A 25,125-nucleotide genomic window follows, 5' to 3' on the forward strand; every position below is an offset into this window, starting at 1 on the left:
TAGTTGGTGAAGCTTTTGAGTGGTGAGGGGTACATGTTTTGGAGAGCCTGTTTGAGGCGCTGGATGAGAGCCCACCTCCAAAAGAAATTTACCACCACATGGAGGACCAGCCCATCTTCACCACCACAGCTTCAAATTTTCTACAGAGAGCATCACTGCAGAAGCGTAAATCTTCAAAGACCCAGAAAAAACTAGAAATAATTTTTGAAAGAAAATTCCTGGTGTTGAGAGCTGGGATGTGATCTGGTCTTAGGAGATGGCGCATGACCAAATAAATAGAATAAATGTTTTTAAATGAATTTTTTTATTTTTTATTTTTATTTTTTTAAACGCTAACCCCATTCGTATTTTTTTTCTCAGTACGTACCTCTGCACTATCCCAATCCGTATTTTTTTTCTCAGTACGTACCCTCTCGCTTCTCTCTAGCGCCAAAATCCCCAAACCCCACGATATCTCCCCCAAAATCCCAACTTTGGAGCGACATAGATCAGGATCCAGCGGTCGCAATCCATTTTTAAATGCATGGCGATGCTCAGGGAGCTTGGGATTAGACTTGGTGCAATTTTCAGCCAATTCCACCTCCGAAGGTTGTTGTTGAACGACTGGCCTTTTGGCAAACCTGAACCGGAATTTTCGACTTGGGACTATTTAGAAGGCTTTAGATAAGTTATTAAGAAGTATAGTAAATATAGTATGACTAAGCAAGAATGAAGGAAGCATATAAGGCATGTAGGTAACATAGTATACCAAGAGTTAACCTAACTCTAGACTATCTATAGGTATAACTTAGGTTACATAGGTTAGATAGGTGTCTAAATGACAACCCAGGCCCATGAGTTAAGTTGTTAAAACACTACCCAAACCTGACCCTAGTAGAGGGCTGGGTTGGGAGCCTAGCAGGCTACCCTTATCCATTCTACAGCCTACATGGCACAATACTTTCGTTTCGCTTCCGGGCCTTCCTAAAGGGGAAGTTTCTGCCCTGTAGTACAACTAACCTGTATTTAAGACACGAGGTTGCTCCAGGAACTTTTAAATTCATTAGGACTCACGGACAGTACCAACCCATACAGATTGAATTACTTCTTGACTGTCAAATATTTTCTTCGTTTTGTTTTCCCGTTCTTTGTCACTCACTACGCATCAGACATACAATTTCAGATCGTCAGAGCCAGCAAGATGTCCAGGGTTTCATCCCTGACGGCGGAAGCATTGGCTCGCCTCGAGAGTATTGGTTTGCCTGCAAAGCCCACACCGATCAAGGGATGGCGATCAATCTCTGGATCCTCGTGGAAAACTATCAGTTCGGGCAGTAGTAGAGAGTCTATTGTCATTCCTGAATTTATCGAAAGCATGGAGACGCTACAGTATCTTGGCTTCACAAAGGAAACTGCTGAAAAATTGTGGCTCAAAATCGAAAAAAGACCCGACCCAGACATGAACGACTTCATGCGGATGGTCCGTGGATGGGTGCGGTCATTTCCAAATGCCGTTGATGAAGACGACGACTGGATTTCTGTCATGAACAAGATCGGGATAAAAACACGGCTCCGACAGGCAATCTTGACCCCGGAATATAAAGATATCAGGCTTTCCGAGACTTGTCACTACTGGATAAATGAAACAATGCAGTGTGATTTCCAGTTTCTTGAGTCAATATCGAATAGAATTTTACAAAAGGTACCAATGCCAAACACCCATCTTGTCCCTAACAGCTCGATGTTAACCATCTCAGATAACGTCTCTTCCGTCCCTTTCATCTGGCGGCGAAACCATGAGCGAGTTTGGACCTGCTTCTCCACCACCCTCTGCCGAATTGTTTGTCGAGCCTTATGAAATGCCGGCTTCAGCTGGGCGCGTAAAGGGCAAGAATAAATCCCGAGCCGTTGGCTCGGAGTATTCGGCGAGATCGTTCGAAGAATCTCCGACAAAGAAGCCGAAGCTTGACCCTGATGATCCCTTCTCTTCTACTAAGCTCGATGTATCCTCTGCTGCTCCTGAGAAGCCAAAAGAGCCAACGATCGTGCTCTATAAAGGTGGGGATCTTGTACGACTTGAATCAGCTTTAACATTGGAGCCAAATAAAAAAGGTCTTCTAAGGATTATGACACACCCTCCGACAGACCTATCATCACTAGAACTCCGGCTATACTTTACCAGCCAGCATGAAATTGCAGAAAAGTATGCAGGATATGCCCATGTGAGGAACGAGGGGGGACGTGGGGCCGGGATCCTTCATGCAGAAATCCCGACAAGATTCCTTGCCGACATTGTTGATATTTACGGCGAAGAATGGCGTGAGTTTGTTTGGTGCTGCCGGCAGATAATTGATTTGCCCGATCATCTCGAGTATTTGGCACATCAGCCAGTTATTCGCGCCCCAAGTTGGCTGTTCCCCAATGCAAAGGCCCAAAAGCCTACCACAACTAAGGCCGACGTGTTGCCATTTAAACTGGACGGAAACAACACAGCCAGTCAGATTGCATTCACAGTTGCTCGGGTAAATGAGATGGATAAAGATGTCTCCGTGTGGATTGAAAAAGTCGGCAAGAATCAGGACGAAAAAAGTTGAGCTGCACGATGGAGCAGGACGCGAATGTTCCTTATGGTCCGACGATGAGCTTCCCCCCACCCAAGAGTTTACCATGATTTCTATCGCACCTTTTCTTTGTTATATCTATCCCTCCAAACGGCAGTGCTCAATAGCTCAATAGCAAGACATTGACCCTTCTCGAAATTGCTTATAACAGGTTGATTCAAAATATTATCTCTATATGCAATCCTGTGCCCTACTACTTGATGATATTGAATGCGTGCTGCTGTCGAATTGAAATAGTCTCCATGCCATGGAATTGGAGCATGGGTCTGGGTGAGCTTGTCTCTGGACCATATGGTATCTATATTTATTTCCTAAGTAAAGCGAAGTACATGGAAGAGCAGGTATTACATCTTGTAGAGCAGACACATTATATTATATCTAATTGTTCTATATGATACTCTCTTATGGAAAGCAGATCAATTACGTCTTCGGAGAGCCTTAGGCTTAACTGGCTACACAGACATAATAACCAGGCCAAAGGTTGGAGCAATCCGATCCGACGTCTGGATTCCATGCATTGAATTGGTCAGCAGTGATGTTATTATCATGCTCAATATCCCAGCACCCGTCCCCGCTTTGGATCTTGTAATATTTGGAGCAGTCCGTCTTGCTTGATGGCATAATTGGCGATGGCGAGGTGGATGAGGCGCTCTGAGTAGTGGTAGTGGTAGGTTTGGTCGTAGATGAAGCACCAGAGGGTGCACCAACACAGAGGTAATAACCTGGCCAAAAGTTTTGACAATTCGATCCAACGTATGGGTTCCACGAGTTGAACTGATCCGCCGAGATGCCATTATTTTGCTCAACATCCCAGCAGCCGTCACCATTTTGAATTTGGTAATACTTAGAGCAGTCCGTCAGAGTGGATGGCATAAGAGGCGAAGGCACCGTTGATGACGAAGAACCGGAAGTGGTGGTTGGCGAAGCTGTCGTCGTAGATGGAGCGCTGGAGGAGCCACCGGAGGGCGTAGCAACGCAAAGATAGTATCCCGGCCAGAAGTTCTGACACTGCGAGCCGACATATGGGTTCCATGCATTGAATTGATCGGTGCTGATGTCATACTTTTGCTCAACGTTCCAGCATCCATCACCGTCTTGAATCTGGTAATATTGTGGACAATCTGCCCGAGTCGAGGGCATAAGAGGGGATGGGACGGTAGACGAAGGACTAGAAGTGGCTGTTGGTGTGGTCGACGTCGGCGTAGTAGATTGCGCGGTAGAAGAACTGCTGGATGGTGGACTAACACAGAGATAGTAGCCCGGCCAGAAGTTCTGACAATTGGACCCAACGTAAGGGTTCCAAGTGTTGAACTGGTCTTTCGAGATAGTATTGTTTTGCTCAACGTCCCAGCATCCATCTCCATCTTTGATCTGGTAATATTTGGAGCAGTTGGTCCAGGTATCGGGCATGAGAGGCGATGGGGTTGAACCTGCTGAGCCAGTGCCAGAAGGTGAAACTGATGTAGAGGTTGCCGAGCAGGAGGCGACGGGCGACGAAACACCAACACAGACATCATATCCTGGGTAGAGGTATTTGCAAGTCGAGCCGACAGCAGGATTCCAGCAGTAGAAATCGGCAAGAGTAATATTCGGATACTTGTCTACAATTGTTTGACAGCTGTCGGTGCTGGATACGTTGTAAAATGTGTTGCCTAGAATTGCAAATATGATGAGCGACGGATGCAAATGACACAGGGGCGGTAAGACGAGGCATTTGAATAAGACTTACAGTTTGACGTGATGCCAGTCTGAGTCGGTGCAGTGTTTCCGGCAGTGGTCGATGTCGGAGTTGCGGTATTCGTCATATTGTAATAATATGTCGGGTAGCAACTTGCGGCAAAAGTTGTTGACGAGAGGACGGGGTCTGTGGGAGCTGGGTTACAGTAAGGGTCTACAGCTTCTTGGCAATCCTCCGGAAGGTCTGCAAAAACAAATCCGCGGCTCGCATCGTCCGAAGTGATGGGACACCATTCCGTTCGTTCGTTCAAAGCATCCACGGTGGATTGGTTCATGGTTGAATTCGACGTCGGCACAGGGGGGAGTACTGTCGGCACATACCACGAGGTGGTAAAATTCTGCGTCGTAGTCGCGTTCGGCGCAGGTGCGAAAGTGCCGGTTGGCACTACGAAGGAGCTTGTGGAACATGAGCTTTTGATTTGTTTGTCTCTGGCTGGCATAATGGTTAGAACACTTACACCGGCGTGGTCGTGACGTCAGTCGAATTGGAGGGAGTCTCCCAGGAGGCAGTGCCGGGAGGCCTGTAAAATAGTAAGTAAGGTGCCAAACCGGAGTAGCATTTCTTCCTTACGAGATGCATATACCGCGACCAACCATGATACCTAGGTTATCGCAGCTATTGTGGATGGTTGGGTTCCATGCAATCAACTGCGAGAGATAATATGGCTGATCTGCCAGAATATCATCGCATGTTTGATTTTGCTGCACAGTCTGAAGTTGGCACGTGCTTCCCAGGCAAAGTTCATCCCCCGGTTGAAGGGTAGTACAGTTGTAATCAAGATTGTTTTGAGAGATGAGACGGTCAGTTGCTACTGAATTGGCTTGACCAATGCTAACACATGTATCGCCAGACTGGACAGTGTATGTATCACCAGAGCAATACGGCGTCGCCGTAGGAGCAGTGGAATTCCTGTGAGCAAATCGTCAGTGGTACTTTGTCCTTTCAAGAAGGGTCAATGGCAAGACCAACGACGTGGCAGTAGGTGTAGATGCAGGAGTCGAATAAGGGTAGCTCGTTGCTGGCACGCTACACGATGAGAGCTGAGAGGAGAACGAATCCGGATTCACTATGGCGCGTCCGTAGTTGGACCCCAGCAGATTGGCTTCATAGCGAAGCAAGCAATTAGAGCACGCAGAGTAAGTCCTGTTAAAGAGCCCAGGAAGACAGAAAGTTGTCTGGTCGCTAATCAGAAAGTCAGCTCAGGTGCAGCCGATAAACCAGGTCTGTTCTGCGCAACATACGAATCGGTGGTACACGCCACATTGTATGCCCAAACCAGAGGGTCTGCAATTGCAGAGCCAGTCTGGTTTGTGGTATCAGAGAAGGCATAGGTTTCGTTTCCGCAATTTTGAAGGATATTGGCTTGGTAAGACTGAAAGCAGTCATTAGTTTGTGTTGAGTCAGTCTAAAATAATGCAGAGAGCCCGAACCAAGAGGGAATTTTGACAAGAAGACGTGCAATACTCTGTCAAAAGATTGTTGCTCAGCTGTGACTGCAGAGCGATTGACTGTGCCGATATCAGACTCGGAGAGCAGGTGATGTTTGCACTCAAGGCCTCACGGCATGTTTGTGGAATCGTGTCTGGCAACGATGACGAGTTTGGCCAGATCTGGAGACCCCACGAGAAGGAAAGTAAAGAAAAGACGGATAGCAAAAAGAGAGAGAAGCCACTCTGGGGAGAGAAAGATGAATGACTGCGTCGCGAAAACATTGTCACGTTTCCTACTCGCACCTCGCGAACAGAATCATACCACGTTTGAGACCAAAATGTAAAGAAAAAAAAAAAATATGAACGTTTCCAAAATAAGGATTTGAGATCAAGAGAATGTGTCTGAAGACTCCACAAGAGTCGATTCAGTTACTGTAGATTTGCAATCAAAGTACCCCAAAGAAAGAGCGTAAAGGTCAATTGACTCAACGAACGAGAGGATATGGATGATTCTTCCACACAAATGTTGAACGAAGGACCATATGGAGCAGTTTAAGGAACGTTGTACAGGTCATAAGGAGGGGCGCGACTCGCATTCTTTTCCCCTGAGCTTCAAGCTTCAATTGTGGGGCGATTATAGTCCGAAAGTAGAATTCCTTTTTGTTCCTGGCCTTGTCTTCTGAGAACAAAAAGCATGGACTCCAACGTTGTATCTTGCGCTCTGCCCGACTCTTCCTCGGATCTTCATTAGCGTGTTAATCTCCCTTCTAGCAGAGAGGCTGATTGTCATTAGATCTGCCGTAGCGGGGATTTGTCGCCAAGACTTAGCTATAGTTTCATCAGTAGGACCACTTTTTCTCATTCGGTCAAGAATAAATTATTCGGGTGGAGCTGTTACTATGTGTCACCCAACGACCTGTGCCCGTGCTGATTTGCGCGGTGTAATTTCGGTACAGGCAGTTGGAACGTCAGAACATGTGGCAATCCCTGTCCAGCCTTTCCCGTCACCGCGACATTGGTTACATAATTATGGCTCCCCTATCGGAGTAGGAGAGCGGGGCAGGTCAAAGATTGGGAGATCCGGAGAAACATCTGCAACTGCATGTGCAGTTATCCAGATGATTGACGATGATATCTTTTGAATCCTGAGCGACTAAATCAGCAAGATGGAATGCAATGGCCGTGATGAATAGCTGGGATACATACCTGACTGACATTGATATCATGTCTGAGCTATACCTTGGTAGGAGGGGAATGAATCCATCCGGTCAGCCCGATGAAGCTATAGGACCCTGAAGTGGCACGAACCGAAAATTTTCTTGGATTGTGGGGGCCACCGAAAGTGGTGGGTCAGCCATAGCCAAAGATGGAACCTGGTTGCTCGGAATTAGAGCGCACCACGGCACTACGGCACTACAGCGAGCAAGTGGAGGGGCTCTGAAACAAATCCGTGCGAGCGGACTATACTCCGGTACTTTCGGTTATGCGCAGCGCCACCCCGAAGACACCCGCCAGCCTAATGATGCTTCCTCCAGGTCCTCCCTTAACTGAATTTGGGGGCCCAAGCTTCACTACTTTAGGGTAGCCGGAAAGCGGAGGCTCTTGGCAGTGTCGTTCTAGTGCCAGGTACAGTAACTCAATCCCGAAATTATGCCCCACAATCACCATCCTCTTACATCCTCTTACTCAATCAGACCAACCTGACTCCATAACTCCACTACTAAAAGACAGGTCAGATGGCAGCGATCTTCTTTACTTCCAACACCTCTGCACGGCAATTCAAACCCTTTCCCCTGTTTTCCTTGCCAACCCCTGGCTAAGTGTCGAGTGTTTTTTTCAGCTTGATATCCGAGGATCAGCAATGGACGCACAGTTGATAGATTCAGCTCAGTGGGGCAAATTGCCATTTGACCTCTTCGTACTAGTAGGTGTCACATGTCCGGCTCCGCAGCTCAGCGTTCAGGGCATCGGTCTCTGCCAAGAGACAGCCAAAAGCTTCGTTGAATTGGTCCGCTGTAGCTGATATGCTCAACCTTGTAGGAGAAATGGGATCCGAGCTCCACCGAAGATGCCCGCGCGCAAGGCGCTCGTCTGGCCATAGATTATGTCAAATTGGGTCTCCGTGGAAGACAGGTATGTCTTATTCTCATTTGTCGACAGAACTCTCATTCACCCTCTCAACAGCCTTACCATGAAGCCATCCGCGAAGGGCGTTTCGCGTCACCAACCCAGACGCAAATTGAGACCATCTTGGAGCCAATGCAGACCATACGAGAACGTAATTTAAGCTCTACTATCCACAAGGACAAATCTATCTGGCTGCGCACTTGCTACGAGAATGGATCGGATGCTAAGCACGCGGAGCTTTTATCCAGTCTGAAACAACCAATTGAGGAAATCACTAATGGCAGAGGTCATGAGTGTCTATTTGACGATATGACCTTGTATGATTATGGGTCGCACTGGGATCGAATCTTCACACGCTTCCCCGAGCTAGTCGCTGATCCATTTGCTGACCTTGACCGAAAAGAGAAGAAGACTCGCGATGCTCGCGCCGAGGCTCTCCGCGAGTGGAAAGAAGAGGAGGTCGATGAGTTGGATTATGAAGCCTTCCTCCACTACCACGTCACGGCACATTTCTTTGTGGAAGATCGCGAAACATTGTTCGGCAATGGCCGGATGCTAATTGTCTGGCTTGACGATCAAGGCCGCGTCGTGCGAGAAACGCGCATTGATACGACCGAGCAGTTGTACGAGGTGTTTGGTCTCTGTTCGGACGGCAGCATCTATGAATGCAGCGGCACGTGGCTTGATGGTGAGGTGGGGCCGGCTTATCAGCATGACGGCGAATTAGGCTTGCTCTCCGCGGAGGAGTGTTGAAAAATTACATCTCTCTCATTAACACAAACAGATGGCTGCAGCCTTGCTACGAAAGTCGTCGGTCCGTCAAAAATCGTGTGCTCGGCCGAAAACAAATACAGACTTCCCATTAGCTTATACAACATAAAAAGAAAATGAAATTTTTTTTCTGAGCCCCACAACGTTGACACTTCGAATTGGTCTCTGTCGAGCACACTCGACCCAGTAATGCCCCCGATTTTAGTGTCGACCTCGCCTGCTCCACACCCTGCATAGTGCCCCACACGGCCCGAGAGCCAATTTTGTTCGGCCTAAAATTGACCCCACTACTCAGGGATATCGGTCGTCTTGGCGGCAGTCATTGTTGTTTTCCGCCGCCTCCTTTTACGCCATCGGTCCTCAATGGGCTCAGTCGCAAGGATCCATCACAGCTCCACTCAGCCTATGTTGATGCATCTTCTTGCTCTTGACAACCATCGTGTGATAGCGCCAACCCCTTTCAACTGTCATGGCTCCCCGCCGGACTCGGCTGAGAGATGAACCGGGGGCTCAGATTATGCTAGGATAGGGATATCATCCCTGCTCCTTGCTCATGATATCCTTCATAAGGCGCTGGGAGATCTCCACCAGAAAAATGCACAGTACTCATTCATTCTCTTTGGATCTTTCAGAGTTTTCTTTTCCGCTCATTCTTTCATCCTCCATTCTTTTGTCTCTTGTGCGCGTCTCATCCATATCATTGCATGTGTGACCATCTCCAGCTTGGTCACCGCTTGGACGCTCGTCCTATCCACGTTCTTTAACGAAAAGATTGAAGTCTTAATTTAGTATTCACCATTCTTTTTATCCTATTTTCTTTTTGGAATTTTATTTCTATCAAACTATTCTGCGAAAGAGGGATATATTCCAGCCACATTCAATGTTACTAACAACGCTCTTTTGATCATGCATTTTAATTTCTTATTATTTCTCACCCTTTTGGGATTCTCATTTCGCGCCATTGTTGCGCAGCATGATGCTTCGTGTTCTGCTTTGGAACCCTGCCATTCCGGATGCTGTAGCTCATACGGAACTTGCGGATTCGGCCCCGCGTATTGCGGTGATGGGTAAGCACAATTTGGATTGGGTATTCCATCACAAGCAAGTGCTGATATTTTCCAAAAGTTGTCAGGGAAGCTGTAATGCCACGGCTGAATGTGGAAAGTGGGCCGCAGACCCCGGTACAAAGTGCCCTTTGAATGTTTGTTGCAGGTAAATTATACTGTTCTCAGCCCACAGGGACAAAAGGTCTTTGTTCTATTTTATTTTATTTTTTTGGCGATTCTGACCCTCTTTTTTTGGTCAGTGAATTCGGCTTTTGTGGCACTACCTCGGACTTTTGCAATAAAGAATGCCAAAGCAACTGCGATCCTGTCGAGTAAGTTCCCTTGAACTTAATACCATATCTGGCATATTCTTATCCATTTCGCAAGGGTAAAAACATGCTCGGAGAATACAAATGCCCTGGACTATAAACGCCGGATTGCCTACTACGAATTATGGTCGGCTACGCGGAACTGTGATGCATTTGCGCCGGAAAACATAGCCGCTGGCGCGCTCACTCACATTAACATTGCCTTTGCCACTCTAGACGAGGACTTCAAAATAATCGACACTTTGGGCGATTTGGTGGCGCGAGTTTCTCGACTGAAGAAGCGATATGCAGGTCTTCGCGCAAGCATTGCGATTGGCGGTTGGTCTTTCAATGATCCTCCAACCCAGCACATCTTCTCAGATATGGTTTCTACCTATACCAATCGACAAACATTCATCGATTCCCTCGTCTCATATCTGCACAAGTATGGTCTCGACGGCGTGGATATTGATTGGGAATATCCTGCGGCTATTGATAGAGGTGGAGCGCCTGAGGATACCAATAATTATGTTCTATTAATGTCCGAGATTAAGGAGCGTTTTGCACAGGAAGATCCAGGCTGGGAAGCCACCATTACTCTACCATCAAGCTATTGGTATCTTCGTGGATTCGACTTGCCGGGTCTTCAACGTTACATTTCGTGGTTCAATGTCATGACCTATGACATCCACGGCATGTGGGATCAAGACAATGAGTGGACGGGCTCGTATCTGAGAGGTCATACAAATCTCACTGAGATTGAACAAGGTCTCGATCTCCTGTGGCGCAATGATGTTGACCCATCCAATGTTGTTATGGGGTTCGGATTTTATGGACGGTCTTTCACCATGTCTGACCCCAACTGCTACCAGCCAGGTTGCAATTTTTCGGCCGCCGGTATCGCGGGAGATTGTACGAATACAGCTGGTATTTTGTCTTACGCGGAGGTGGCATCGAGAAATGACTCACTCAATACTAATACCTACTATGATGCCGCTGCTACCCTCAAGTATATGACATACGACGGGACGCAATGGATCTCGTATGATGACGAACAATCTTTTACAGACAAGAAGAGATTCTTATCCTCCCACTGCATCTCGGGACTGATGATATGGGCCATTGACCAGGATACGTCAGACTATCAAGCACTCGGTGGTCTTTTAGGTGAGGATGCTATGCAGGATAGTCTAATCACTGGAGGCGAATTATCCGACTCTGAAAAGTCCGGCATCTCTTCCGAATTTGCTGCGTACACTGGGCAAAATTGCTTTGTCACGCCTGTATGCACGGACGGTACCAAGGGTCAAAAAGGCCCTGACCAAATCTGTCCCTCTGGTTACACTTCAGTCTCGACCGCGCATGCCCCTAGCCAAGCTCCCAATCACACTATCAAAGGGGACTGCTCGGAAGGCTGGTATCGTTACATTTGCTGTCCCACGCAGGCCATGCCGCAGAATTGTCAGTGGAATGGTAACCCCGAACGAAGTGAATTCGGTTGCAGCGGAACCTGTGGCTCGGACCAATTTCTCCTAAATACTGATTCGTACACTGACCCTCTTGGGCATGGCCAGTGTTACATGGGAAACCGAAACGTATGGAACCACCTCCTCCTTTGCCCATATTCTACCTTCTCTGCTTGATGCTGATGCATGCTACAGCTTTGTTGCGACTCGGCCGAAGTTCTCAACGAATGTTTCTGGACAGATTGTCAGGATGATACCGATGGTGCGACATGCCCGAAAAACTCCGTCCTTCAAACTTGGCGCTATGACGAAGATGGCGGTGCTCAATGTGATCCGGGACAGGCACGCTCCTTTTGCTGCCCGTCGAGCGACACGTACTCCAACTGTGCTTGGTCCAATGACATGGTTAATGGTCCAGATGGATACCCGATCTACGATCCTAACAAGATATGCAATCCCTCCCAGTGTCCCAGCACCCAGGTAGCAATCACTTGGGCGTTGGATCCCCCGAGTACTGGCAAGTTTAGCGGTGGACATATGCTGGATTGTTCTGGTTACCCGCCTGGTCCAGGACAAAGCGCCGAATTCCCGTACTGTTGTGACCCGCCAAATGAATATAACAACAAATGGCCAGTGGATCCAAAGTACCTTTGGGAGGATTATTATGATGAGACGGGTGACGATGTCCAGTGGTCGTACGCCGACAACCAGGGAAACAATGTCAATGATCACAAGCTATCGGACGATTATGGTGCTGACCCATATGGGTTTGTCATGCTAGACGGACCAAAGGGATCGCTTGACAATGACTTTCCCTCCAGTTTCACTGTTTCTAGGCGTGAAGAGCATATTCCGATGGCCAAGCGATCGCTGGTAACGTCGAACCAGACAACCATTGACTCCACGTTTGATCACTCGGAAGAAACCATTCATGTTTACTGCAACTACCCAATGGACTCTCCTAGGTGCCAAAAGGTCTTCTACAAGGGTGCAGTGGATACCATTATTCGGCTGCCAGACCACGTCGGAGAAGGACCGTTTGCTCGCATTGTTTCAATGGAAGTCGACCCCGATCACGCTCTTCCAGTACATCATCTTCGCGCGAGACAAATTGATCGCAACCGCAATGAAGTGTACAAGGTCAAATTCGACTACAACTTCCACTTGATCAAACGTGATAGTCAAGTCAATATGCGCATCGACTACACTAATCTGGAATCGTACTGGGATGAGATGACGGCCAGCAAAGACTCAAGGAAGAGATCCGTCAACGAAGAACACCTTTCTTACCGTGATTGGAGATATAAAGTCGATACAGCCAAAGAAACCCACTTCAAGCTCCGGAAACGAGGCTCTGAGACAGAAATGGCTGAAAGTTCAAAGCCCTCGATTGTCAAGCGCTGGTTCGGTGCGTTTAAAGACTGGCTCAATCGTCTGAACACAATTGAAAATAAGGATATGGGGTTCCTATCAATGGCCATTCGCAAGACCATTAAGCTGTACCACGCGCAGCGTGGATGTCAGTCTTCGACAGCAATGGCCAGCTTAGATATCGACCTGGATGCCTATGTTAACATGGAGGCAACGTACGCCTACTATTTCTCAGGCACCATTGTGCCTCCTGCAGTCACTGGGACTTACGCATATTTTGGTCTGGAGCCAACCGCATACCTCGGCCTCAGCATCAAGGGATACGCGCAGATGCAATATACCTCGGACAGAAAAAGGCTTGTCGACACTCTCTCTTATCCGGGTTTGAGCGTTAAGGGAATAGCAGCTGTGGGCCCAACCTTGGATATTTACGGTCAAGTAAGAAGCCTATTCTTTTCAATGTATACCCTAAAAATTTTCAACTAATCTTCTTTTTTAATAGATTAAAGGTGTCTTAACGGTGGCTGGACAAATGAACATTGGAACGCGTTACAATTTTGGTCTCTCCGAGGTTTACTGGCCTGATGAACCAGACGACGATTCGGCAATTAAAGACCTGGTGCAACACCCTGACGCGACGACGGAAGAGGTCGTGCCCGTCTTTGATGCTGCAGTACGGGCTTCAGCTGACCTTGACATCATGGTCACACCTGAAGCTAATCTTGGCATCCGCATCGGTGGTGGAGGTGGTATTTTTGGCACAACTCTAGTCGACGCCCAACTCGTTGGCTTTATGAACAATACTCTACGATTCCATGCTGAAGCGACAGGAGCTGTACAAGGCTCTGGTTCATCAGGTTCAGCAAGCGCCAGTTACAAGTATGGAGCGTACTTCCTTTACAATCTCGGATTCGGTGGCTATGCGAACATTCCCTTTTACAGCTGGAATGCGCAGTCGCGCTTCTTGTTTGACTCTCCGAGGACAATAACCTTGTATGAGGATGGAGATGTTGCCTCTGCATCAACAAGAAAGCGCGACCTCCCGCGGATTCCTCAGCTGCCGCGTAGGGGTCTTTTGAATTCTATCACGAACGAAGAGATTTCAAGTCATCCGGATGCTTGGTCAGACCAAATATCTGAGGCAGAGACTCAAGGTCGGAACTACTCTATGCTCAGGCCGAGAGATGATATATCTACGACCGACGATAACGGTCAGGGCGAAGTTTCGGCCTTCTCACTAGCCACTTTGTTCACATGCCCCAAGGGAGACAATTGCACTGCAAGCAATTCAGGCAGTTCAGCTCCTGGCAAGAGGTCCGATGAGCTGACTCGAAGGGCTGTTTCGTCGGGCTGTGGATGGACTCTGCCGGATTTCCGTTACAACTGTCACACCTGGTTTGCAAATACGGTAATTACCGGACCCAGTGGAACCACTGCTGTTGATGGAATTTGTCAAAACGTGGGTAACTTCTATCGGGCCCGATCACTTTCGACCGACGGTATGGTCCTCACCTGGGATCCCAATACTGCGAGGGTAGAAGATAGACGTGCGGCAACGTGCGGACAACAAGCGTGTGTTCCAGAGAACATCAATTACCAGAACGAAGTAGGGCTCGGGAATATCCGCGGTGGCTATGTCAGTTGCGATGAATTTCCCTTTGCTGGGTCCGAAGAAGGTGGCGATTACTTTGGCCATGTCCACGAAACTCCTACCGGAGCGCAAATGTTGTGTGCCCCAGTATGGCAACAAAACCTTCAGGGTGGATGCAACCAAATGCTCAGCACACTTTCGACCAATGTCGCATATCTGGATGATCCAAACACCCAGACGTCAAATTGGCAATCTTGGGATAAGACTAACACGGCATGGAACACTGTTCAACAATCCGGATTCGGCCGGACGGCAAACTACCCGAACCAGATTCCTCAAGCAGCCGGCATAGATAATAATGTGAGTCACTCCTCGATAATAGAAGAAAGCAAGGAGAGAAATAGGGGAATATTATATGCTGACTTTTGACACCCAGCGCTATGCTTTATCTAACTTTAGACTTGGTTATACCTTCAAACGAAACTTTACCATGGGTCTAGCTACTCCCTCGGGCCCGCAGGACACCTCTTCTTGGGGTACCCAGCCGATTTCAAATGCTAGAGCCTACTCGCAGACGGCGAATTGGCCTAACCAGGACGCGACCACTGTTGCTTGTGCCATTAATATTTTTGGCCAGTCAGACATTTACCGCTTCGATGGCGGCTACAACGGCTATTGCTTCAACGGACAGACTGAGAGTCGTCAAAATGGAGCATTCAGCTCCCCCGGATACAATCGTTGCAAGGTCGATTTCGTCGGTGGCCCTGGCCCAGCCAAGCGCAGTCTTGGAGACTATAACGGTTGGGAGATTGAGAATATCGAAATGTCCGATGACCCAGACACTTTTATCCCGGTGGACGACATCAACTTCCACCCCAAGGGAATGAATCATGCCAAGCATGTCGAGCATCACTTGCACAAGGCCTCTCACGGACACGGCCTTGTGGTCTGATCTTGCCATTTTGTATACCTTTGATAATTGATTAGATGTAGAATTAGATGATATCGCGACTAGAGGAAAATTATATACCAGTTGATCGATATTTCTCTACTTTTTACAGAAGAACGGCTTGGTGATTCTTAGCCAGTAGTAATTGCTATGTCGCTTTTTCACCACAATCGAGTCGTCAATGTATCATACACACTGGATTGCGGATTATAGTTACAATCAAAGACGTTGTAAAATTATACTACTCTTTCCAAAGCTCATAATCAGGAAAATATCGATCGTGGATCCGTTTCGCATACTCCACAACCACTGGAAAGCTTCGGATGACTTTTTGAGACTCTGGCCCTCTTTATCGGAAATCAATTGTCAGTTAAACAGTTCATTTAGGGTTTCGGGTCTAAAAATGGTGATTAGGGAACGTACGCAGGACAAACGAGCGCCGAAGCGATAAATCCAAAGAGCGTGGCGTCAAACTCTGACGGCCCAGTTCCTCCTAGCGCCCAAAAGGTCGAAGCATCGCCGGCCTTTGCCTTTGCCTTTGAGGTGACGAGAAGCGCATTGACATTCTCCCATACTTTTCGCCGGAAAACGTCAATTTCCTCGGGTGTGAAACGCGACGTGCCCTGTCCATGTAGCGTTTGCATGACCTTGCGATACGCGATTAATCCGACAATGAGCTGCATGGGGTACGGCAGGGCCTGGAGCACACCCGGGCGCATGGTGTAGTAGTTTTCTTGCCATCGCTCGTAGAGCTATAATTTTTGTTCCAAGTTCGGAATTTGTTAATAAAGAATGCGACAACAACTGAGTTATCTATCTAGGTAGTGAAAAGGGTAAGGTAAAGTACCTGGTAAAAATATAGCTTATCCTCTAATAGCGCGGTAAACGCCAAGTCCTGCGCCTTTTCTGTCGGGCTCAGCTTGGCATTGAGGTCCCCCAGCATACCCTCCTCGGCGAGTCGGTCGGTAATGAGCGTCGTATCGCATAGTAACGTCGGGGCAGATGACTTCTCGTTCTCAATGGCAACGTACGGGATCTTGCCGCGTGGTGCTTTCATCGGTGATCCGCCGTCGCATTTATATGACAGCCCACCAAAACGGAGTCGCGCTTCGAGCTTCGTCACGAATGGCGACCAGACGTAGTATCCTGACCCGGTCCAGCCACGGTACAGGGTGATGCTGGCTTGAGGCTTTACACCGGCCATGTTTGGTTCAATGAATGAGCTGTGTCGGGGAACGATTGAGAATCACGGAAGCTCAGAGGTCGTCCGTAAGAAAGGAGAGAATGAGAAAGAGAGGGCCCAGGCCGGGGTTTATATATATCATTTTGGGGCTGAGAGTTATGAGAGTCGGTCTTGAAAAGCGTCTTGGCCAAAATAGTGTCTGTTGGCAATATTGACTATGCCTGGCTCCCGTCCACAGAAATGAAGCCGAATTGAAGGCGGTAAGGCGGGGAGTTTGGGGTCCAAGATAGCTTAGACCAATCAGTGGAGAGGAGCTTAGCAGGGTGGTCGTAGAGACAAGTTTAGCAGAGGATAGCTATAGCTTACTAGTGCTGTCAGCAACCATGACTTTCTTGGCTTCGCAAAGGAGTCCGCCATGGGATTAGAACCGCCAAGACACATGCATCTCCTTGATGCATTGATTGCAAAGCAGTGGGGAGTCCTTTCAGGCATCCATGGTCACGAGAATTAGTTCCTCACCATTTGGTACGTCCTCGTCCCTGGAGAAACGACCGTAGAATGAGTCTTACATAGCGTGACAGGGCTAGTCCTTTAGCAACTTTTAGTGATTCAGGAACCGGCGGTCGGTAAAATAAGTGCCCGACTCTCCGCTATCGCTCAGGGCTCGCTGTTCCGCGAGGTGGGAGTGATAAGATCACGAAAAGTTTAAATATTAAAGTACAACTTTTTTTATCTTTCTTATTTATTCATTTACTTTCTTTTTCTTTTTGGGCAGATATATGCTGTGAAGTAGCATGTCAATTCATATTCAAATCTGTTTTTAAATTTCTAGATAGCCAACTACTAAATTTTAACCAGTAATTTCTGACAATTTTTTAACATCTTGAAAGGAGAAAAGAGGCATTCAGGGTTTGCAGTATCTTTCCAGGCCTATCAATGACTCTGAAAGACAAGCTTTGCAATTTGTTCTTGCCTCAATGTCACTAATAAGATGCGTTATGTCAGTAACATAGGTGACACCCCTGTTTTCGTTCATCTCATTACTACCAAAAATAAGTCCTACAATTTGACATTTCCTGTCAAAGACCACTGCTCCTGAGTCCCCTCCTTTAGAAAACTTGCCCTCCAGGCCACTAAACGCATATTCGGTTGATATTTTGTCCCCTTCGAAGAATTTAACATCTGACTTGGTATAGTCAAACTCCCCGACTGTTTTGTTGCTCCTATTGCCAATTTTGTAAACATATTCAGGGACCCGGCAATGAGGTCCGAAGCCCACTATCTTCTGTTCCAGAGGAGGAAGGACGTGACTATTGATTCCTGGTACATCTTGCCATGCATTTTGGTGTGGGACCTAGTCTGAATTAATACTTCACCGAAGAAAGATCTACTGTATGTTCGAGTAAAATTACCTTGTTCTTTCCCAGTCTTTCCTTATCAACACTGACTAATGCCCAGTCTAAGCGATGGTCATCCTTATTAATTTTGTGGCCCGAACCACAAAATGATTGTCCGATCTGTCCAGACTGGCTCCATGCTTTCGATTCGATTTATTTGCCTTGTGACATCTGTTAATTTTCTTCCTGGCATGCTGGAACTTTTGCCAGACTATGAATACTCTTTTGAAGAACAAGTTGGCGGTCCGTATGCGTCTTCTTTGTGACAAAGCAAAACAACAGCATTTCTATCTCTGTTCAGCCCTCCGTGTGAATTCGGTTGTAAAGTATATTTATACCATTATTTAGGATCGACAGAGTATAAATGAGGTAGGACGAGATAAGTTTTATACAGGTGTTTTGAACTTTGTTGATAAATCTTTCTAAAGTGTTTTCACATTTTAAAGCGAAAATCTTTGGTTGTAATATTCTCTTGTTGATATTGTTTGTGAATAGTTTTAGGCATTTCAAGTGCACCAGTTCCGATGATTTGAGTTTTTCTGGACTTGTAAAATGATTAGTGTTTCCTTCGTTGTATTGAATTCGAAAACTTTGGTCGGCATTAATAGTTTCTGGAAAGGTTCAGTTCGCCGTAATCTGGTCATCAAGTGTGTCCATTTGGGCCGGTCAATTTCGGCGGCCTCTAGAATTTCTTTCAGAAACATTAAATAAAGTATGGAATTCTGGAAACAAAAGCAGGACTTCATAGGTTGGTCTTTCTGAAAAAGGTATTGTGACTTCTGTTAATCTGTGTCGAAAAGTTTACCAAGAGGTGCATTGTTTATCGAACCGACCATAGCGAGACAGGAGACAGATTCAGTCGGATCATCTGAAATCCTTGGAGGGATGATTTGAATGAGAAATTTTCCATCCCCTCCGTGCTAGCCAAGCGTGCATACCCTTGCTCATCAGCGATTCCAGAAAGCAAGTTCGAAAATCAACAGCTTCAGCAGATTGAATGAATGACATCCAGGACGCAGCTTGAGAAGAGCGAGAAGCGAGGGAAGCGAGGTAGACTTTTCGGTCTTCTTGAAGAGTCTGGCTCGGTGGACGGTCGGGTGGCTGGGCATATAGAAATCGAGGAAGACCAGCAGCCAGTTGCATTGGCACTTTTGCAGCAAATCCCCAATCAACAATGCTTTTATATGTTAGCTATATACATACACTTAATCGCCATTTCAACTCACCCGACAACATTGTGCTCCTCATCAATTATTATATTTGATGGTAATAAATCATCATGGTCCAGAGCAAATGGCGCGTCGTCCAGACTGGGATAAAGCACTTCGGGAAGAAGAGATTTTTGTTCAAAGCAGTCTTGCTCTGTAATATCAGGCATGTCGCCATTTCGGACTTTGTAGAGTCTGTTGTTTGCTACTCTCTCGAAGAATTTCGTAGCGGTGCCTCCTATTGCATTGAGTAAATAGCTTAAAGTAATAACAGGGTGATAGACAGACTCTTTTCTTTGGTGCACTCGATGAGTGCCTCTTGTATCAGGGCAACTTGTCCAAGAACCTTATTGCGGAGAGAACGTGGTGGATGATCTTCAGACCAGGAAAGAGGCGTGCCTTGCACCCACGACAAGGCAAGGAACGGGTATCCAACCACGTTTTCGAATGTGAGACTGGAGCTCTTTAGCTTGGGCGCCCATCGAAACCCTTTGAGCTCCAGCTCTCGGAGAACTTTTGCCTCGTGCTCGAGCTGAATGATGAAGCCATCTCGAGAAGCGTATCGTGCGTAGAGTGGAATCCGCACAGCCCAGCATTCGCCGTCTGGGAAGTCTGCCTTGAAAATATGACACTGGCCGCCATAGAAACTATTGTCGTTTAGGACTGGGACGTGGCCGTCAGGTCGAAGATGGGAAAGTGCGGTAGGTATATTTTCCGGGTGAAAGTCTCCGTACTGACTTGGTTGCATTTTCTGTTGACCGGAAATAAAATTGGGGAAGAAAATGGAAGGAGCCTCTTTGAATAGGAATAGTGGTGTACGAACAAAAAAATTGAAGATCGGAGCGCAAACGATTAAGATTTACAAGTACATTTAAATGACACGTGTGAGTTCCCACGTCGGAAATTTACAAAAACCAAGTAATATTCAATGTCGAAAATTTACGATTACTCCCTCTTGAAACTTTATGAATGCAATATTCATGTTGCTAGATGTGCGATTTTCTTGATTCTCGTATCCTTTCACTTGACCAGGTTCTGTATTTTGTGGATTTACTTTTGTCCAATCCAACTAGATTATATTTCAAGTCAATCTAAAGCATCGGTGAATCCAATAAAATCCGTTCTATAATAATATTCTTCTGAGCCTATCTTGACATAAGGGCATAACCGAATTCAATGAAATCTTCACATCTCATGTTGTCGAGACAAAGATTATATTTCGACACATTTTCTTCTATCTCATAATTTCATGCTCACAGTAAAAACATTCGATTCAACAAAACCCGAAAGCGTCATAAAGGGGTATTATGTGTCTGAGAGACAGTCCATTCAGATCTTTGTCTTCTTAAAGCCGGCCAGACAAACTCTCGTCGCAAAGACAAGTGCTGCACCGATGGCACAACTGACGCCACCAAAAATGGCGGCGTCCTTGAACGAACCATGGCTGACAATGATAATCTGCCCACCAATTGGCGAGCCGGTCAAAGCTGCAATGGCTGAGAAAGTGAAAACTGTACCGGTGCGTACTCCAATTTCCTTGATGGGCGAGACATGCGCGCAGAGAGCTGGAGTGAGACCAATACCTGCGCCAGAACCAATGCCGAAAAGGGCTGCGAACAGAATAATCGGAGTATTTCCAGTAGCTGGCAACCAGAGGGCAAGAATGAGGATAGATGTGAAAGTACTCATAACAATCATGACGTTAAAGTGGCCTACTTTGTCGGCAATGATATTTGGGACAGTTCGCCCAATGACACTACGCGTCTGTTGTTAGTTAAAGGGGCGGGCTGCGAGCCTAAGAAAACAGGGGGTCGGTTAGGGTGAGCTCTGACCTTGCGCCATTCAATATCGGAACCAGATAGTTTGAGAGACGCGGCGACATGCCATGCGAGCGAGCTCCCTCCACAATAAATGTAAAAGGAATAAACATGCCCCCTGAAAATTGTCAGCAACGCATAAGAAGTGAAAGAGCGAGTTGTGCGACTTACAGAAAAAGAAGAAAATTGAAGCAGTCAACAGGGAGAAAGACGGTTCTCTCAGAGGTCGGACAAACGCCATCAGTTGGAATGGCCGCTTCGTAGGGGCAATTCGCGACCGCACGGTCAGATTGGCGAAAATTAGTAGAGCCAAAATCAAGAAAGCACAGATCCGCATTGCCCATCCGAATCCGACCTCTGGAAGCAAATGAATCAGCATGACCGGGAAAATGACGCCGCCTAGTGACGAGCCAGCGACGACGAGCCCCAGCGCAGCACCTCGCTTAGCCCTAAACCAGGTCGTCACCTAGAGAGAAACTTTAGTTAACGAGTAGAACTATAAATTTCCCCGCACAAAACTCACACTGGTAAATGCTGGGGTAAAGACCATCGAGGCTCCAATCGCAGAACACACGGCCTGGCTGAGCAGGATTTGGTAGTATTTCTTCGAGATACTCGTCATCATTAGGCCGAAGACATGGAGGAAAGTGCCAATGAACAATAAATATGCGGGTCCATAGTCGTCAAACACTTTGCCGACAAATGTTCCACTGAAAAGCATAAAAAAGACTAGTGTTTCTTTCGTTAGTAAAGACGAAAAGAAAGGGACGGTAGCAGTGCTTTCCATACTTTGTAGTGCTGGAATCCAAGCAATCTGTGAAGGCGAGTAATTTCTGAGTTGATGAGTCTGGTAGTAATCTTGGAAGACACCAACGCAATTGACCCAGCCAAAGGAGACGAAAAGGCATGCTGAAGCTCCGGCGACCGTGAGCCACGCCTTTCTTCCACCCTCTGGAAAGACGTCTTGCGAGTCAACCGGTTTTTCGCTGATCGGTGGAGGGGCTTCGTCTGGGAGAGAGTCCGTTTGTTGAGGTTCCTTCTCTGCCATGATGATGCCCGTATCGCGCTTTACTAGTCGTATTCTCTAAAAGCAGTACGGCTGACGGATTGAAGGATATCCTGATGTGAAAAATCTACGAAGAGGAGGAGGCATTGTGATTGTTATGTTTTGCCGCTGTCAGCTCAAGGGGGGTCGACCCTAATCCACTTCGAGGAACAAGCTTTCCGTCAATCGGGTTTCGGATATAAGAAACACAAATTCCCACGCATGTCTCAGCCACATTTTTCTGCTGGATGAAGCCGAATTGCCGCAGTAGGGGAGATGTCTTATATGAACAATAATCACGTGAATTCATCGACAGCATACTGCAGCACTACCACCGTCTCTGAAGCAAATTCCATATTAGCGTGATGTCTCATGCAATCTACAAATACTCTGTCATGTTATTCGCGATACTGAGCCAAGAGCGATAGAGAATCCAGATTTCCATGCCAAACAAGTCCTCGGGTCAATTTTCTCCGATTTCTCGGGATCGCATGACGTTGCGATTGCACCAAATCCTGAATCCATACGTGTTGTTTCATCTCTCTTCAGTCTCAAGCTTCATCGTTTTTATATGCCATTTATCTCTAATACGCGACAAAAAGAATGGGTTGAGGTGGATTCTAGCTTTACGTGAAGCCATTATGGTTGTCAAGGACCCTCGTCTGCTTATCACCATAACCTGGGGTTTTGTCATGGATCATCCCCGGCCATCTCTTTCTCCAATCTATGTGGGTCTGCTCGGGTCGCAACGGGGCGGCACCAAATCAATACACTAATGTCGATATACCCGGTTACTCGCCCTTTCAGTGGTCAAGTCGGCAGGACCTCCCCATTGCAACCAGGTATCAACCGAGCTGTCAAAACAAAAGGAACCATTGCACCCCTGAGACTTGACGTCCCGATACCAGGACCCTAAGTTTCTAGATGTATTCGAAATGCAGATCATTGGCGAACGACAAGGCATGTCGGGACTTTTTATGGCAGGGATCGACAGCTGGTGACCTCCTAACATGTTGTTTTCCCCTCTCTTATCTCGAACAACCACCGAACTCCTTTGCCGACGTTACCCCCATCGACTTCGTGCTTTGTTAAGTGACCATGATATGGCTGTGTTTCCTGCTGGCGCGTCGTTTAAATATCCTTCTCTTTTACTTTTTCTGGGGTTTTCTTCTTATCAATTGCTGTACTGCGGATTAAACCATATTTTTTGCCAATGATGGCGGCTGACCCGGTCTCCGTTCCTGCGCAAACCCTGAAAGACAAAGACCCTGCGGTGTGCACGGGCCCAGAGTCATCTGTAGGAGAGGTCAAGGTCGTCAATGCCTCCGGCCACCAGCAGGAGCTGCAGCGCAATTTCAGTCTTCTCAGTATTTGTGCGATTGCAATCACTACGGGAAACTCATGGATTGCTCAAGGTGGCAGTGTGGTAGGTGTTAACCCCGTTTGCAATGCATCTATAAAAGCTATGATTGAATGCTGTGGTTGTTGACACACGCGACATGAAACAGAAAGTAGCCATCTACAATGGCGGCCCTTGTGGTGTTATTTATGAGTTCATCGCCGTATCGGTATGCTACTGGCTTGTCGCCGCATCAATTGCCGAGCTTTCTTCCGCGATCCCTTCTGCTGCTGGCGTCTATCACTGGGCTACGGTCACTGCCGGTCGGGGCGGCCGTGTGTGCGGCTGGTTCGCCGGCTATTGGAATACGCTGGCCTGGATTTTCGGCGCAGCTTCCATGTCGTCCATTCTTGGAAACCAGGTTGTGTCCATGTACGGTCTCTTTCACCCGGGATATACGGCAAAGGCATGGCATGTCTTTGTGACTTATATCATTATTACGTGGATTTGCTGCTTGACCGTGCTCTTTGGCAACCGCGGACTGCCGGCTATCGGTAACGTCGGGGGATTCTTGATCTTGGGAGGCGTCTTCGTCACGATTTTAGTTTGTGCTATTATGCCGCATGTCAATGGCACCGGATATGGGACCAATTCGTTTGTGTGGAGCGAGTGGCAAAATATGACTGGCTACTCGAGCAACGGATTTGTGTTTGTCGCGGGTATGCTCAACGGAGCGTATAGCGTCGGTACGCCTGATCTGTCGTCGCATTTGGCAGAGGAAATCCCGAGGTTCGTACTCTGCTACTCACATCCCGACTCATGGAGACTTATTGACTGATCCATGTTCATAGTCCCCGGACAAACGTGCCCAAGGCGATTGCAGCACAGATGAGCATCGGCTTCATCACTGGGCTGCTTTATATGATCCCGCTTCTGTACAGCATTCAAGACATTGACGCGGTGCTCAACAGCAATTTCAATTTTCCTCTGGCGGAAATCTACCACCAAGCAACGGGTACACGAGGCGGTGCATTCGGTCTTCTCCTTGTCGCGTTTTTGCCAACGCTCATTACCTGTATTGGATGCTACACGACCGCGGGCCGCACGCTGTGGACGCTGGCCAGAGACAATGCCGCCCCTTTCAGCTCATGGACGGGAAAAATTCACAATGTGCACGAGAACCCCTTCAATGCGACGCTGGTCTGCGGCGCTTTGGTTACGATCCTGGGCTGCATCTACGTCGGCAGCACCACTGCGTTCAACGCCTTTGTCGGATCGTTCGTGCAGCTCTCAACTCTTTCATACCTCGCCGCTATTCTGCCCAATCTTCTCACTGGCCGATCAAATGTTCGGGCTGGGCCATTCTTTATGCGTGGAATCACGGGGTTCGTAGTCAATGCGCTTGCCTGCATCTACATGGCTGCTTTTATTGTTATTTTCTGTTTCCCGTATGCGCTCCCGACAGAGGCCGCGTCGATGAATTACACCAGTCTGATCACAGGTGGATTGACCATCTTTGTCGCTCTTTGGTGGCTTGTTCGCCAGCGGAATTACCGTGGCCCGCCACGAGTAGGCATCCTCGGCGACGAAATGATGGTTGAGGACGAGCGCAAAACCACAGATGCATAACACTCTTTTTTTTTCCCCCTGTTTTCTCTTTCTGGTTCTGTTTCATCGAATCTTGTAAAAGCTCGAAGGCGCTTCTCCATTCAAACACCTTCTGAATATTTTGTATATAC

General features: G+C 47.4%; 9 protein-coding genes across 9 annotated transcripts; 5 read left to right on the forward strand and 4 right to left on the reverse strand.

The window, feature by feature from the left end:
• Nucleotides 1-1,048: 1,048 nt before the first annotated feature.
• On the forward strand, nt 1,049-2,788 carry L228DRAFT_249276 (hypothetical protein). Its single transcript, XM_018333060.1, has 2 exons — nt 1,049-1,681; nt 1,737-2,788. Exons 1-2 carry the CDS (start codon nt 1,181-1,183, stop codon nt 2,571-2,573), a joined length of 1,338 nt encoding a protein of 445 aa, XP_018186074.1. The 5' UTR covers nt 1,049-1,180; the 3' UTR covers nt 2,574-2,788.
• Nucleotides 2,789-3,044: 256 nt separating this feature from the next.
• L228DRAFT_269826 (carbohydrate-binding module family 50 protein) lies at nt 3,045-6,050 on the reverse strand (the record flags this gene model as incomplete). Its single annotated transcript, XM_018335322.1, has 7 exons — nt 3,045-4,252; nt 4,330-4,733; nt 4,796-4,858; nt 4,909-5,247; nt 5,308-5,520; nt 5,580-5,710; nt 5,769-6,050. 7 exons carry the CDS (start codon nt 6,048-6,050, stop codon nt 3,045-3,047), a joined length of 2,640 nt encoding a protein of 879 aa, XP_018186075.1.
• Nucleotides 6,051-7,466: 1,416 nt separating this feature from the next.
• L228DRAFT_249277 (hypothetical protein) lies at nt 7,467-8,807 on the forward strand. Its single transcript, XM_018333061.1, has 3 exons — nt 7,467-7,692; nt 7,809-7,901; nt 7,953-8,807. The coding sequence occupies exons 1-3, from the start codon at nt 7,630-7,632 to the stop codon at nt 8,646-8,648; spliced, it is 852 nt and encodes a 283-aa protein (XP_018186076.1). The 5' UTR covers nt 7,467-7,629; the 3' UTR covers nt 8,649-8,807.
• A 706-nt stretch (nt 8,808-9,513) lies between these two features.
• On the forward strand, nt 9,514-15,732 carry L228DRAFT_222564 (glycoside hydrolase family 18 protein). The gene is made up of 7 exons (XM_018330301.1): nt 9,514-9,733; nt 9,792-9,878; nt 9,973-10,044; nt 10,100-11,615; nt 11,682-13,295; nt 13,360-14,808; nt 14,885-15,732. Exons 1-7 carry the CDS (start codon nt 9,573-9,575, stop codon nt 15,398-15,400), a joined length of 5,415 nt encoding a protein of 1,804 aa, XP_018186077.1. The 5' UTR covers nt 9,514-9,572; the 3' UTR covers nt 15,401-15,732.
• Nucleotides 15,174-16,808, reverse strand: L228DRAFT_222567 (hypothetical protein). The gene is made up of 3 exons (XM_018330302.1): nt 16,245-16,808; nt 15,821-16,149; nt 15,174-15,744 (listed from the first exon to the last, which is right to left on the reverse strand). The coding sequence occupies exons 1-3, from the start codon at nt 16,599-16,601 to the stop codon at nt 15,639-15,641; spliced, it is 792 nt and encodes a 263-aa protein (XP_018186078.1). The 5' UTR covers nt 16,602-16,808; the 3' UTR covers nt 15,174-15,638.
• A 1,956-nt stretch (nt 16,809-18,764) lies between these two features.
• L228DRAFT_232091 (hypothetical protein) lies at nt 18,765-19,933 on the reverse strand (the record flags this gene model as incomplete). Its single annotated transcript, XM_018330586.1, has 3 exons — nt 18,765-19,154; nt 19,204-19,423; nt 19,474-19,933. 3 exons carry the CDS (start codon nt 19,931-19,933, stop codon nt 18,842-18,844), a joined length of 993 nt encoding a protein of 330 aa, XP_018186079.1. The 3' UTR covers nt 18,765-18,841.
• Nucleotides 19,934-20,514: 581 nt separating this feature from the next.
• On the reverse strand, nt 20,515-22,050 carry L228DRAFT_284492 (major facilitator superfamily transporter; the record flags this gene model as incomplete). The annotated part of the gene is made up of 5 exons (XM_018336228.1): nt 20,515-20,941; nt 21,018-21,120; nt 21,174-21,468; nt 21,526-21,731; nt 21,792-22,050. The coding sequence occupies 5 exons, from the start codon at nt 22,048-22,050 to the stop codon at nt 20,515-20,517; spliced, it is 1,290 nt and encodes a 429-aa protein (XP_018186080.1).
• Nucleotides 22,051-22,439: 389 nt separating this feature from the next.
• On the forward strand, nt 22,440-23,042 carry L228DRAFT_173199 (hypothetical protein). Its single transcript, XM_018329502.1, has one exon. It carries the CDS (start codon nt 22,491-22,493, stop codon nt 22,821-22,823), a length of 333 nt encoding a protein of 110 aa, XP_018186081.1. The 5' UTR covers nt 22,440-22,490; the 3' UTR covers nt 22,824-23,042.
• A 221-nt stretch (nt 23,043-23,263) lies between these two features.
• On the forward strand, nt 23,264-25,015 carry L228DRAFT_253773 (amino acid transporter; the record flags this gene model as incomplete). Its single annotated transcript, XM_018333774.1, has 4 exons — nt 23,264-23,320; nt 23,360-23,473; nt 23,556-24,175; nt 24,238-25,015. The coding sequence occupies 4 exons, from the start codon at nt 23,264-23,266 to the stop codon at nt 25,013-25,015; spliced, it is 1,569 nt and encodes a 522-aa protein (XP_018186082.1).
• Between the last annotated feature and the right edge of the window lie 110 nt (nt 25,016-25,125).

This window comes from Xylona heveae (assembly GCF_001619985.1).
Source record: "Xylona heveae TC161 unplaced genomic scaffold L228scaffold_9, whole genome shotgun sequence".
Lineage (NCBI taxonomy): Eukaryota > Fungi > Ascomycota > Xylonomycetes > Xylonales > Xylonaceae > Xylona > Xylona heveae.

Excerpts from the sequence above, each read along its gene's own strand:
- L228DRAFT_249276 (XM_018333060.1), top strand. The coding sequence starts at position 1,181 with ATGTCCAGGGTTTCATCCCTGACGGCGGAAGCATTGGCTCGCCTCGAG. Across the intron at positions 1,682-1,736 it reads CGAATAGAATTTTACAAAAG|ATAACGTCTCTTCCGTCCCT; the intron begins GTACCAATGCCA and ends TAACCATCTCAG.
- L228DRAFT_249277 (XM_018333061.1), top strand. The coding sequence starts at position 7,630 with ATGGACGCACAGTTGATAGATTCAGCTCAGTGGGGCAAATTGCCATTT. Across the intron at positions 7,693-7,808 it reads CATTTGACCTCTTCGTACTA|GAGAAATGGGATCCGAGCTC; the intron begins GTAGGTGTCACA and ends TCAACCTTGTAG. Across the intron at positions 7,902-7,952 it reads TGGGTCTCCGTGGAAGACAG|CCTTACCATGAAGCCATCCG; the intron begins GTATGTCTTATT and ends CCCTCTCAACAG.
- L228DRAFT_222564 (XM_018330301.1), top strand. The coding sequence starts at position 9,573 with ATGCATTTTAATTTCTTATTATTTCTCACCCTTTTGGGATTCTCATTT. Across the intron at positions 9,879-9,972 it reads CCTTTGAATGTTTGTTGCAG|TGAATTCGGCTTTTGTGGCA; the intron begins GTAAATTATACT and ends TTTTTTGGTCAG. Across the intron at positions 13,296-13,359 it reads CCTTGGATATTTACGGTCAA|ATTAAAGGTGTCTTAACGGT; the intron begins GTAAGAAGCCTA and ends CTTTTTTAATAG.
- L228DRAFT_222567 (XM_018330302.1), bottom strand. The coding sequence starts at position 16,601 with ATGGCCGGTGTAAAGCCTCAAGCCAGCATCACCCTGTACCGTGGCTGG. Across the intron at positions 16,150-16,244 it reads ATAAGCTATATTTTTACCAG|CTCTACGAGCGATGGCAAGA; the intron begins GTACTTTACCTT and ends CAAAAATTATAG. Across the intron at positions 15,745-15,820 it reads TCGGCGCTCGTTTGTCCTGC|AGGGCCAGAGTCTCAAAAAG; the intron begins GTACGTTCCCTA and ends TTTCCGATAAAG.
- L228DRAFT_173199 (XM_018329502.1), top strand. The coding sequence starts at position 22,491 with ATGCCAAACAAGTCCTCGGGTCAATTTTCTCCGATTTCTCGGGATCGC.